Source organism: Choloepus didactylus, chromosome 11 (genome assembly GCF_015220235.1).
Source record: "Choloepus didactylus isolate mChoDid1 chromosome 11, mChoDid1.pri, whole genome shotgun sequence".
Taxonomy (NCBI): domain Eukaryota; kingdom Metazoa; phylum Chordata; class Mammalia; order Pilosa; family Megalonychidae; genus Choloepus; species Choloepus didactylus.
The window spans coordinates 62,997,313-63,010,918 of record NC_051317.1 but is presented as its reverse complement, the minus strand read 5'-3'; the positions used below and the strand labels follow the sequence as shown (position 1 = coordinate 63,010,918).

General features: G+C 41.4%; 1 protein-coding gene across 3 annotated transcripts in view; it reads left to right on the top strand.

Moving 5' to 3' along the window:
- Window positions 1-3,073: 3,073 nt before the first annotated feature.
- LOC119506436 (UDP-glucuronosyltransferase 3A2-like) overlaps window positions 3,074-13,606 on the top strand; it is a 30,846-nt gene continuing 20,313 nt past the window's right edge. For 2 of the 3 annotated variants that reach the window (XM_037799482.1, XM_037799483.1), the window contains exons 1-3: window positions 3,241-3,266; window positions 5,617-5,718; window positions 12,135-12,233. Coding sequence is in view for 1 of the 3 variants with exons in the window: in XM_037799481.1 (XP_037655409.1) it covers window positions 3,176-3,266; window positions 5,617-5,718 (193 nt within the window). In the remaining 2 variants the exon portion in view is untranslated. Of the gene's footprint in view, window positions 3,267-5,616; window positions 5,719-12,134; window positions 12,234-13,606 lie in introns of all 3 variants that reach the window. The other variant, XM_037799481.1, reaches the window with a different exon arrangement.

Below are 13,606 nucleotides of genomic sequence, written 5' to 3'. Positions count from 1 at the left end.
ATTGTCTTTGTGTTGGCTTTGCTCTCCTTCAGTGTTTAACCCTCCTGTCAAAAAGATCAGCCTAGGTGAAAGTGCCAACTCCCCTCTGTCTTTTCTGAGCCTATGTCTTGTCGTGGGCTTATATTCATGGCCTTAGGAATTCCCTTTATACAGGAATCTGAATGTCCCTTGTACTCCCTATGAATAGACTCCTTCCCCCACCTTCCTGGTGCTCTATTGTATGTCTTAAAGCCAGTAATCATTTGTCCTTTGCATATTTGAGTTAATTGTTTCTTAAACTGCTTTAGCTGTCTGCAAGCTGCTTCTACCTGCAGGGCAAGTTCTGGGAGGGCAATTCTGAGATGTGTCCTTGTTCAGTCTTCTAGGCTGCCACTGGATAGTCTGTATCAAGAAACATACACCCCAATATGCACAAGGGGGTTACATTTTTCCCTATGGAACAGGGCCAGGACCCAGAATAGGAGCACAGCCTGGCTCCATGCCATGCCTGGGAGGGAATGGGGGAGGCCAGCAAGGGCACCATGAGCTTCTTCTATTGGTTTAAATTGTGTTTTCTTGATTCAGCACTAACCTATTTACTGCAACCATTTAACTATTTTCTGGAGTTTTGAGGAAGATTGCTCTGCAAGTTTTTGCTAGTTGTTCAAAGATTCTGTGCAAGGGTGGAATTGTGAAGCATTTTACCCCACCATCTTGGTCAAATGGAAGTCTTTATTCCCATGAATTTATCTTTTGACCAATATTCCCACCTCCAGTTATTCATCCTAAGCCTACATCTCCAACAATATGAAAATGCATCATCTTCTTCAACAGTGCTGTATGTCATAATGCTGACTTTCAGAGCTGCAGAACTCTAACTCTGAGTCTTAGGTGTCACACAGGTACTCATAGATCCAAGGAACTACCAAATTATACACAAAGAGCACAGCATCTCAGAATTCAGAAATAACACTTAAAACTCAGGAATAAACGTGACTGCTGTATGAGCTTACAATCAGGCCCTAATTATCTTGTAAGCAGTTTCTAAATGAGACCATGCAATATTTGTCCTTTTGTTTCTGGCTTATTTTGCTCAACAGATGTCCTCAAGTTTCATTCACTTTGTTGCATTCAGCATTATTTTTAACAAATTGCAAAATTTGAAACAAATCAAATGTCCATAGATTGGAGTTTAGCTGGGAAAAATATGGTATAGTCACAAAATGGAATTCCATGCAGCTTTTGTACATGTAAGGACATTGTCAAGAAAATGAAAAGACAACCCAGATACTGGGAGAAAACAGATACAAATCACATATTGTATAAGGGCTTTATATGTAGAATGTATAAAGAACTTTTACAATGCAAAAATGAAAAGACAAACAACCCACTTTAAAAATGGGTGAAGAACTCGAATGGATCAAAGACCTATACAAATAGCCAACAAGCATATGAAAAGATGATCAACATCATTAGACATTAGGAAAATGCAAATCTTTACATAGAGCAAAATTGGAGAGAACTACGAGAAAAAAGACAGCCTTACTGGGAGAGTTTTAAAAGCTTTTCAATGAAAACTTTCAAACATTTACCAAAGTAGAATTTCCCTGTGGCCATTATTCAGCTTTGGTGATTACTAATTCCTAGGTAATCCTCTTTCCTTTACACTCTGAGCACTTTAAACTTCTTGTCCACTGACCCTCTTCCAAATAATTTTAAGCAAAGCCCAGGCATCCTAACACTTCATCTGTGAATGTTTCAGAATGCATCTCTAAGAGGCAAGGGATCCCTTTACACATAAACACAATAACATTACTACACTTCATCAAATCAAAAGTATCTTCTTAGTATTGTCAAGCATTGTGTGCTCATCTCTCTGGTACTTATATAATTTTTTAAGAGTTTATTTGAATCCAGTATCTAATGTTTTAACACTCCTGATACCTGGCATATCTCCTTTTTGCTTTGTTTTTCTTTGTAGCATTTGCCACTAGCATACTATGTATTTTGTTTGTTATCATGTTTAGCATCTATCTTCCTGGTAGAACAGTGCCTGGTATATAATTAGCTATGAATATAATCTTGAATAAATGAATACATTTGGAGTTAGTTAACAAATCACTTATCTTTGCTAATGAATTATGAAAGGTAATAGAATAATAGATGGACCAGAGCCTTGTAATGACCGTTATAGGTTTCCCTTTTCTCTCTCTTTCTCAACAAATGGACATGGTATGTGAAGGATGAACAACTGTATCAGAATCAAATGCTTTATATTCGGATAAAAAAAGAGACCTCTAGACAGAAGACATGGAATAGTACAAAGCAGAATACAAAAGCCTACTTCCATCTAGTCAGAGGGAATCCCTGAAGCACTTTCTCTGCCCTCTCCTAAAGCCAGCCCTGCTTTGAGGATAGAGGATGCAAATGACTTCTGGGGATTGCTTGCCCTCCCCTCCTCAGGGCTGGCCTTACAAGGTTATGATTGTGGAGGCTATGGAAGGATCCCAATTCTATTTTCAGATGTTCATGCAGGAGGGTTTTCTCAGCTTTAAAGTTTCAGTCCTCCAGATAAAGACCTGGACTTTCAGAGGCGCTTAACTCTTTAAGAACCCTAGCACCTTTGCATGGGTATGTTATGGTCTAAATAGGCTGTCAGAGAAATAATCCAAGACTGACAGCTCGTTTTCCCTTGGGGATTGGTTTCTGGGGAGATGTTGAGCTTTGGACACTACCTAGAGAGTTTTAAGTAGTTACCTAGGGAAACTGGGAATAGGGACAACAATATGAGGTTATCAGAGACAGTTCGAAGGAGGTGGTGTACCATAAGTTTGGGAGGGAGTCTATAAAGGGAGCTGGGTCCTCGTCACTTGGAGGTGGAGCTGTCATCGACGCGATTTCTTTAAGGGGCGATGATTCCAAGGACAGAGCCGGGTCCAGCTCGCCCACCCCTCCTTTCCTTTCCCGTGGTGTGGGAGAGTGGGGACAGAACAGCCAATGGAGCACGAACTGCGGCAGGAGTGGTGGATTATTTCTAGGGAATGGACAGAAAAAGACAGGCGTGACCCAGCCTTTAACTCCTTCCAAAGTTCACACTGCACTGCGCTCAGTGCCACAAAAGGGCGCACCGGGTCATTTTGCTCAGCCCAAGGCGCGCACCCCAGGACTCAGCTCCGCTGCTTCTATAGTGGTGAACATGGCTGGGCAGCCTGTGCTTCTCCTCTGCTTCCTTTTGCCTGGGATGCTGCTTTCAGAGGGCGCCAAAATTCTAACTGTCACCTTGGTGGGTGAGTATTGGCGGGGGAGTAAGTCAGGCGCGTCCGGGCACCGCGCCTGCGCAGCAAACAGCGCTCAGGGGAGCGCCGTTCCAGGTTGTTTTCCCGGCTGGTTGCGGCGGCTGGAGGGGGTGTGAGAGAGGAGGAGGGCGGGCTGTGGGCGGAGAGGGGCCTCCTTCCGCAGGATTGGAGAAGATAGTTCTGGAGGAAACGTTAGTATACTTCCTTCTCTCTCCTTGCCCAGGACGCGCTCTGAGCTAGGCTCAGAAGTTTGAGATCCGGCCCAGTGCGTGAGGCACTGGCAGGATGGTCTGGCGCTCACTTCTTGGGAGTGCAAAGTACTTGCCGGTAGATACCTTGTCGAGCCTCCTCAGGCTATTTGCGTCTGCGGGAGGTGCTCCTGGGGCCGCACCACAATTTTCTGAGCCTGCATCCAGAACAAAGAAATACTGCGGGGACAATATTTCATGACAGGAATGGGAGGAACTTCGAGAACTGATCACGAAGACGGAGAATATCCCAGAAATAATCAGATCTTTCTAAGTCCCTCTTCTGTTCATTAGTTTTCCTGGAAGTGTGGCTGTTATTCTGTGTCAGCTCATCAAAGGATGGAGCTTCCAAGACCCCTATTCACCCATTTTAAGAGGAGAGTGGTCTCCTTGAGGTCACTTATTTATTTATTTATTTATTTATTTATTTATTTATAGTGCGAGTCCATTGAGGTCACTTTTACATTCTGAGGATCTGGGTATCCTAGAGCTGGTAGGACACAGTGAATAGCTCTGATTTACCTGCCCCTTCAGTTTTCCTGAGAGGGAATGAGAAGGAAACTGAAGGCCAGGGAAGTGAAGTGTCTTTTGCAAGTTCACTTCTGACAGTAAGAGCACACCCAAGGGTTTACTCCTGCTTTGTTACCTCAAAACTATCCTCTCCAAATCTTCCACTTTCACACCCTTTACAGTTGGGATTTTTTTTTTTTTTTAATCACTGTTTTAAAAACTTTTTATCTCCATTTGAAACTTGTTTGTTTTTTTTTCCCACTGATGCTGAAAAAATGAAAAAGAAACTTTCCCCTCTCCTCTGACAGTAACTAACATTTTAACACTCCTGTTACCTGACCCTTAATATCTACAACATATAAAGAATTTCCCTGCCTCAGACTATAAGAGAGGGATGGTGACATTTGTAAAGTTCTGAAAGCCCTGCTTTTGCCCAGAATGCATGATTGCTCTCTAAAGCCCCCAAGGATGGTACATCTCTGGGCAACCTTTCCCCAGTACCCTTTCTTACATGGGTTAAATGTGAGCAAGAGCAGGCTGTCTGAGGAGTACGGGGACTTGGATTTTGCATATTCTTTGCTATCAAACACAACACATTCTGGATGTAAAAAACCTGAGTCACTCCAACAGCTACACTCTAGTTCTCTAGCATTATCCCTTCTCCCTCCACCAATTCATTGTGGGACCTTCAGCTCCCCAACACCCCTACCCCCCAATTCTTGGCATTTGCCATTTCTGTCTGTCCTCATCTGGCTTTCTCTGCTTCTGAGACCCTTAGATTCCAGCAAAAGGCCCCATGCTGGAGTGGGGCCTAAGAAAAGACACTAGTGTGATGGAACATGTATCTCCCATCTTTCTTCTCTTTCCTTAGGATCTTGGGATGCTCAAGGATAAGTGATCTCTCAGTCTGTCATGCAAATAGGATCCAACAGTTTCAACACATGAGCCTCATAGTTTTTCTGGGATGTCTTAATTCTAAGATGAGCAAGATTCAGGCCCAAATTGAGAAACTTCCTGCTAAATACTTATGAGCATCAAAGAGTTTCTATTTATGGTTTCTTCACATCCTTTTCAAACTCCAATGACTGTGTCTCAGACTCAATTTTTAGCTCCTAGGTTTTTGGATCATAGAGTGGCATCAATTTCGAAAGAGAAGGATCCCAGAAATAGGTCTGACTGATTGTCCATTAGGAACTCACAGGCACACCACCTTGCCAAATTTCCACCAGGGCAGTTATTTCTTTAGGACCCAATGTCTCCACAAGCCTCTGTTAAACTGCAGCACGCTCCCGAGCTTGGGGAATCCTTCACTTCCAAGCACAGAGAGGCTGATTGTCCTCTCATGGAGACCATGGATCATAAGAGGGATCCTTGATGGAGGATTCCTACAGGTGAAGGGAGTGGGCAGTCAGACTCTGGGTGCTGGGCATGGGGTTACCCAAGAGAGGTGGAAGGACTGAGGGAGCTGCCCTCATCTGCTCACCTTCCACTGTTTCCCCACCTTCCCTCTCCTGGATTTCCTCCTCATCCACTTCAGACACTATTCCTGCCTTTACAAAACTGAAGTTGTGCATTGTTCCTAGGTGGAAGCCACTATCTACTGATGGACCGGGTATCTCAGATTCTTCAAGATCATGGTCATGATGTGACCTTACTCCATGTGGGAGGACTTTCTTTGTATTCAGGTATTTTTCTTACTAATTCTTGGAGTCTTCTTTCCCCTGGCAATGGACAACACTTTTTGTGCAGAGGGCTTAGCAAAGATCCGTATTGAATCTAATTTGATTGAAAGAATGAAAAAGGTGTGTGCGTGTGCATGTGTGTGTGTCTATTTGTGTAAAGTGCTGGAAAACTTATTAGGTTCTGTTGGCCTGGCCTCCATACTTCATACCTCCTTATTTTACCCCCTTACCTGGATATCAACTCCACCCTAGCACAGCACACCACAATGTAATTACAAATCATTTTGATAAACACTGCTTTATTATGTGGCTTAAGAAAGTATTGAACAGAAGTCTTCAGCCATATTTAAGAGTTCTAATATGTAAGGATAGGTTTTCTTCTGATCTCAGGGATTATTTGCCCCTTCTATTATAAGATGTGTAATGTAAAGATACTTTCCCAGGGAACCCTTTTTCATACATCTAAAGTCATGATTTGTCATTTAGATGAGCTCACATTCTAGAAAAATCAGTGGCTGCCCAAGCATTCATGCTTAATGATGTCAGAAGTTCTTCACTGAGTCTTTTAATCCAAAGAAATTTAGCTAAAATGAATCTCATATATCGTGTCAACTATTCTTTGTTGACTGGCAAGGAAACATAGGCCCTGAGAAAAATAATTTGTTCAGACACATCCTGGAGGGGTATTATTCACCCTGAAGTGGTGAAGTGGGACTTTAACCTCTTGTCAGTCTGAAAGTATTGCTGAGACTTTGTTTAAAAAAGTTCTAAAATTAACCATGTTTATGGAAAAACTCTGAGCAATTATTAAACTCTAAAATTGAACTTCGAGCTTTGTTCTTGTTCAGACTGCTTTAAAACACTTTTAATCAACTTCTAGAGTTGATTCTGTATTCTTCACTGAACATGATTTAGTCATATCCCTTTGCATCTGCTTTGACCACAAACCTGATTTCATAGCCGTAGATACTAAGTTTTAATTTAAAAATATTACTGTTTAAATGTTAAATGTTTTAAATGCTTAAAAATTAAAAAATTTAAATGTCAGTTTAATTAAAATTTAAATTAAAATAATTAAATTTGGTAGCTCCTGTGACCTTTGAGAAACTGCTGAAAGTTCTAGGCATTCTACCTCTTTAATGAACATACACATGCCAAAATCTGAAAACAGTTTCAAGGATCCATGAATCCCTTTAGTTTATCTTGGGTCCCAGGTTTCATAATCCATAGTTTCTCTCAATATTCCCATATCATTGGTTAGTCTGAGGCTTTTCTCCCCTTCTGCATTAGAGCTTGATTAGAGTTCTCTAAGTAAAGAAAGCTCATGACTGTGTTATTATTGCTGGCCTGATGCCCAACTCAGTGTATTGAAACATTTGAACCCTTAATTAATTACTTGTTTAGATAACATCCCATCATGTTTAATTATTTACAACTTTAATGAATAAGTGACGTCAGAGGCACTGAGGAGGGAATGTTTCTAATGCTCTTAGGTACCACTGCTGCAATGCGTATCTGGACTCACACCCTACAAGAGGACTTAATAGATTAAAGTCCTGACTCCTCTCCTTTCCCTGCAACAGGCTCTTGTACCCTCTGTCTGCCAGGTGGATGTTCCCCCAAGTGACAGGTCTTTGTCCTTGGGGGACTGTCCTAGTTACATCATTGATCTTCAGAGTCTGCCTCTAAATTCTTCTCCACCCCAAACAATCCCACCCTTTCTAGCAGAGAGCCAGTTCTGACTTCTTGGGTGAGAAGGTAAGAGCAGACCAGCAGCTCATGCGAGGAAGCCCCTAACCTGGCACCCAGGCTTCTGATTGGGCGCCCTGGGCTTCTCCTTTCTCTATCAAGGGGTTGCTCACTGGAGCCTGGGACTGTGATATGTATGGTGTCATGTCTGCGGCCATCAAGGTGAGGCAAATTTCTTATAGTCAGGGTTTAGGGAGCGTGATAAAGTGCAACCACTTGTCCTCTGATTTTCAGAACCTACTTAGGGATCATCACAGGCTTTAGACCCATGAGGATTAAAATGTCACCTTTTTCTACTGTACAAGCTGATTGTTGAACTTATCTTTAGATCTGTGAAAATGTCAGGAGTTGAGCCAAAGAGGAATAGGGGCTTAGAGAGAGGCACAAAGGGTTTGTGGAGATGGTTCCTGTTGGTCACTGCTTGACCTCAAGTAGTTATCATGCATGTATGGGCTGAAGCCTAGAATCCCAGTGTTTTTGCTCTGTGTACCTCTCTCTACTCTGCTAATCTGCCCTTTGAATTCTGGCTGCTTTGCCTTCCCAGAGTCTTCACTCTGTCTCCTCAGCTCAGTGAAGCAGCCAGGCTTGACTTAGGTACCCCTCCATGAGCTGCACCTGGAAATTTTCTGCAGCTACAATCACTATCCTGCCCATCCTAGTGTCCAATGTGCAAAAACCCTTTCTTTCAGATATTTTGTCTGTTCACTGTAGTTGTGCAAAGTAGGAAGATAAATCTGGTCCCTGTTGTTTCCTCATGGCCACAGATCAAACTTCCTTAACTTTATTTTTTCAAACAGCTCCACTGGGGTGTAATTGGCATATAATAAACTGTACGTATTTAAAATACATAGTTTTAAAGATGTTTACATAGGAATAGGGTGAAACCATTGCCAAAATCAATAGTGAATATATCCATTGTCTCTAGAAATTTTCTCATGCCATTTTGCAATCCTATCCTCCTCCGCACCTGGCCCCTGGCTCCCATGGCTAGGCAATTATTAATATGTCCATATATATTAGTTTGCATTTTCTATAGTTTATATAACTGGGATCATATATTATGTGCTTTTATTTTGGCTTCTTTTACTCAGTATAATTATTTTGTGATTCATTTATGTTATGTGTATTAATAGTTCATTTTGTTTATTGCTGAATTGTATTCTATTGTGTGATGTTCCTAATGTGATTATTCAGTTTCCTCTTGGTGTGCATTTTGGTTGTTTACAGTTTTTGGCTATGACAAGCAAGCTGCTATGAACCTTTTTGTACAAGTCTTTGTATGCACATGTGCGTTCTTTCCTCGTGGGTCTATAGCTAAGGGTGCCATCGCTGAAGCAGATGATAAACATATGTTTAATTCTTCAGAAAATGCCAACCTGGTTTCCAAAGTAGTTATACCATTTTACATTCTCACCAGAAGGAAGCAGGAGGAGTGAGACTTAAAATCTGTCAGCAGTGAAACATATAAAAAATGAAGTCAGACTATATTATAATTTCCCCCTGTTATTTTACTGATGATGTGATTATGCCATGTTTCATTTAACTGAATTTAAAGTTTCTTAAATAAGCCATTCTGTCACTTTATAAGGCTGTAGACTGAGGCCTTTAATGGAGGTGAAAGTTCTGTTGAGAATCTTGTTTTAAAGCCCACCATTGTGCATTTTAAAGAGTGAAATGGGTGTCTTGGACACTATTTGTAATGTTTGACTTTCTGAAGGGGTAGGACATGGTGAGGCCATCTGTTGTGTGACAGTTATGTGTAGAGACATGGGTGACATATATTTGTCTTTTGAGTATCTGTGAGGCACAAGATTACCAGAGATCTTTTAGCCCACAGGTGAAAACTTGTTAAGAAATTGTTTTTGCTGTCATTTGCTGGGAAGATAGCCAGACCATGGGCAGTGACTCAAGAGTCTGTTAAAATGTGCATTTGGGCCAGTGTTTGGCCAGGACATCAGTGCCTAGGTAACTGTCTGAGGTTCTGCCAATTTTTCTGATCTTGGGTCTCATCCTTTATCAGGGTCATTATGGTTAAGGTATATAAAGAAGCAGCTCTCTAGTGTACTCCATCATGTGTGATGGTGGTGATGTATCTGTAAAGTGCACAAACTTGAGTTGTTCCTGGGGGCTCCAATGGCCAATGAATCTGGGAGAAGGGTGATGTCCTTTTGTGCCATTTCATTTGGCAAGAGATTGAAGACTGTGGATATGCCAAATGGACCTTGTCTTGCGTTTTCCTGAAGATATTTTTATTTTAGCAAGGAGGTTTCTGTGACTGAGCCTGCAGGATGCTGCCTTCATGACCCAGGGTATAATGGGTAGTTAGGTGCAAGCAATCCTGAGAGAGCCTCTCCCTCCAGAAAGGCCCAGTATGAGGCCAGCAAGTTTTGCTCTGACTTTGTTAAGTGTGGAGTGTAGGAGGGCAGTTTTTTGCCCCAGAAGTTCATGGCCATTTTATATCCATTTTTGTGGTCAGTTTTATGTGTCAACTTGGCCAGCCTATGGCCCCAATTATTCAGTCAAGCACTATTATAGATGTTGTTGTGAAGGTATTTTGCAGATGTGATTAAAGTCCATAATACTTCAGTTGAAAGGCCGTAGGAGCACAGCTGCAGCTTCCCTGAAGATGAGAAAATTACCCCTGTGGAGGGCAGCCTTAGCTCACACCTGGGCATTCCAGGCTACCCTTCCTGATGGCCTGCCCTGTGAATTTTAGACTTGCCTTGCTGGCTCCACTCATGTAACCAAGTCCTTGGGATGTATCTCTTAATATCTGTGTCCTATGTGTTCTGTTTTACTGGTTGAACCCTAACTGATACAACATTTGTTGTTTGGAATTGGGTGCTGCTGTAACAAATTCCTCAAAATATTGAAGGGGCTTTGGAATTGGTTAATGGGTAGAGCCTGGAAGAATTTTGAACAATGTGAGAGAAAATCCTGGATGGCATTGAACAGACTGTTAGTAGAAACATGAATCTTAAGAAATCTGCTAGTGAGAACTCAGATGGAAGTGAGGAGCATGGTGGAGAAATGCTATATTGTCTTAGAGAATATAGAAACCATCATAAATAGAGTTTTGGGAGAAACACGGATGTTAATACCTCTGGTTAAGGCTGAGAAGGAAATTAGAAATATGTTATTGGAAACTGGCAGAAAGGGAATCTTTGTTTTCAGTGGCAGAAAGATGAACTGAACTGAGTCCTATGGTTATGCAGGAAGCAGAACTTGTAAATGATGAACTTGGATATGTGGCTGAGTCGGTTTCCAAGGAAAATGTGGCCTTATTTTTCCTTGATGGTTATGATAAAATATAAGAGATAAGCAATAAATTCAGGGAAGAACTATGAAACAGTTGGAATGAGGACTTAATGATTTGGGAAATTGTCAGCCTATACAGAAGACAAAATTTGCTAAAATTAGAGGAATCACTCTTAGGAAATCATGCATTGGAAAGAAAGACAAGGATGTGGCTGGACAACCTTTTGCTATTGCCTCTGAAGGATCAAAAGGTCAGGGTATTCAGTCACACAGAGGGCTGTTCAAAGAGATTAGGTGTGTGCTTTATGGATCCCTTCAGTCATCTCAACAGAAGACAGAAATAGAGATTGGAGTATCTAGGAAGGATCTGTGGAGCAGCTTCTTGTATAATAGAGTGAATTCCCATTAATATACATGACAAACTCACCAGGTGCTTGAGAATTTTATATCATTGGAAACACTGCCAGGTTGGGCTGAAAGGGATAGAGAAAAGATGAAATAAAAGAAGGCTCTCAGACTCTCAAAACTCTAAAGGCAGGAAACAGGATGATACAATTACTCAGCTGCAAACCCATGCTGTACTTTATGAAGAATGAAGGATAACTCTAAGGTTGGAGCTTAAAGCTTAGGGGGCTGAGCTCCAAACCACAGAGGGTGATTCCTGGCTTTGAAACCTAACATTGTCTTCCAGGTTGGATTTCAGAATTCTTTGGGTCTGGTGACTCCTTTGTCCCTTCCATTTTCTCCTTTTTTGAACAGTAATGTCTATAACTATTATCGTATGCGTGTTCCACTGTTGTGTTCTGGGAGCAGATACATTTTTTTCTGGTTTCACAGGTCCACAGATAGAGATAAATTTTGCTACCAGGTAGATCATACCCAGAGTCTCATCCACACTTGATTTAGAATCTTTGGATGATGAGATTTGAGACTTTTGAGCTGATGAAATTTAGAGATTTTTTGACTTGTGAGTTGATGTTATAATGAGTTGAGACTTCAAGTGATGACAGGATGGGGTGAATGCATTTTGCATTTGGGGTGGATGTGAAAGTTTGGGGGCCAGAGGGCAGATTGTGGTAGGCAGATAATGTTCCTTCAAAGAGATCCATGGAACTTGTATACACGGGTTTCCATACATCTTGCAATGAAATTTCATGTGTCAACTTGGCTAGGTTATGGTGTGCAGTCATTTGCTCAAATAACCTCTGGCTTAAATGTTACTTGAGGGTATTTTGTAGATGGATTTTCATCTGCAGTCAGTTGATTGCATCTGTGGCTGATTGCTTCTACAATCACAAATGATATTACCCTCAGCGATGAGGGAAATCTCATCATCCAATCGGTTAGAGTTCTTAAGAGCCAAAACTGAGGAGCACAGAAGCCAGAACAAAGAATTTCTGTTTCTACTTCAGCTAGTCAACTTCTGTTGGGGAATTCAGCATCACCTTCATCGGACTTTCCAACTTGTGGCCTGCTCTATGGAATTCAGACTTGCCAATCCCCATGATCATGTAAGCTAATTTCTGTAATATATTTCTTAATATGTACGTAGATATTATATACATATTTACATTTGATAGATAGATATTGTGATGGTTTGAAGCTGTATGTACCCAGAAAAGATCATGTTCAGAAAAGATCAGTTAATCCATTCCTGTGGGTATAGACCTAGTACAGCCATGACCTTTTGATTCGATTATTTCAGTTGAGGAGTGCCCAGGGTAGGTCTTAATCCTCTTACTAGAGTCATTTATAAGAGGATAAAAGAGAGCAGACACAGAAAAAACCCACAAAAACTAAGAGAGACAGAAGCTAAAAGAAACATGCAGAAGCTCAGAGAGGAAACCACTGAAGCCAGAAGCGGGAAGCAAAACCCCGGAGAGAAGGGAGAGATCAGCAGACATCACCATGTGCCTTACCATGTGACAGAGGAGCTGAGGATCGCTTGCAGACAGTCTTCAGAGAGAAGGTGTCATCCTGTTGATGACTTAATTTGGACATTTTCATGGCCTTAGAACTGTAAAATTGTAAAATAATAAACCCCCTTTGTTAAAAGCCCATCCATTTCTAGTTTACTGTATTTTGTCAACTTTAGCAAACTAAAGCAGACAGATAGATAGATCCTGTTGGTTCTTTCTCTTTGGAGAACCCTAACTAATACAGCAGAGGAGACTTGCAGATGTGATTAAGGAAAGGATCTTGAGATGGGGAACTCATCTTGGATTATCACAGTGGGCCCAATATCATCACAAGGGTCTTTATAAGGGATAGGAGGTTGGAGAGTGAGAAAAGATGTGCAAAGGAAGTAGAAGTCAGAGTGATATGATTATCGGCTGGAAGAGGTTCATGAACCATGGAATGCAGAGAGCCTTCCAAAGTAGGAAGTAGCAAGAAAATACATTCCTCTCTCTAGAGCCTGAGGAAGGAATTCTGAGGCTCATTATTACCTCCAGAATAGTAGGATAATATGTTTGTGTCCTGTGTAGTAATTTGTTATAGCAGCAACAATATTACAGTAGCAAGTAATACAGCCGTCATGGTTGGTCAAGAGAATTCCAGGAGGCGTGCGACAATGTTGCTAAATCCCAGATAGTGAAGTAATCCCTGGGGTGTGCTAATGAGAGTGCTTGTTGTATTGCAATCTGGACAGATTTTAGAGCCTATTATTATAAGGGACCCATTCAAAGTGGGCTGATTTTCAAGTAACGGCATAAATGGACTTAAGTAAAATATGTAAATGAAGACTGTGTTGTTTCCAGAGCCCTCAAAGGCCTAAAAGATGTTGGATGTGTTTTAATGTTGTGGGTGTTGAGAAGATCAGTAATTGTTTCTTAACAGTGTCATTGAGAGAGACCCTCAACTGACCAAATAATTCCCTGCCATT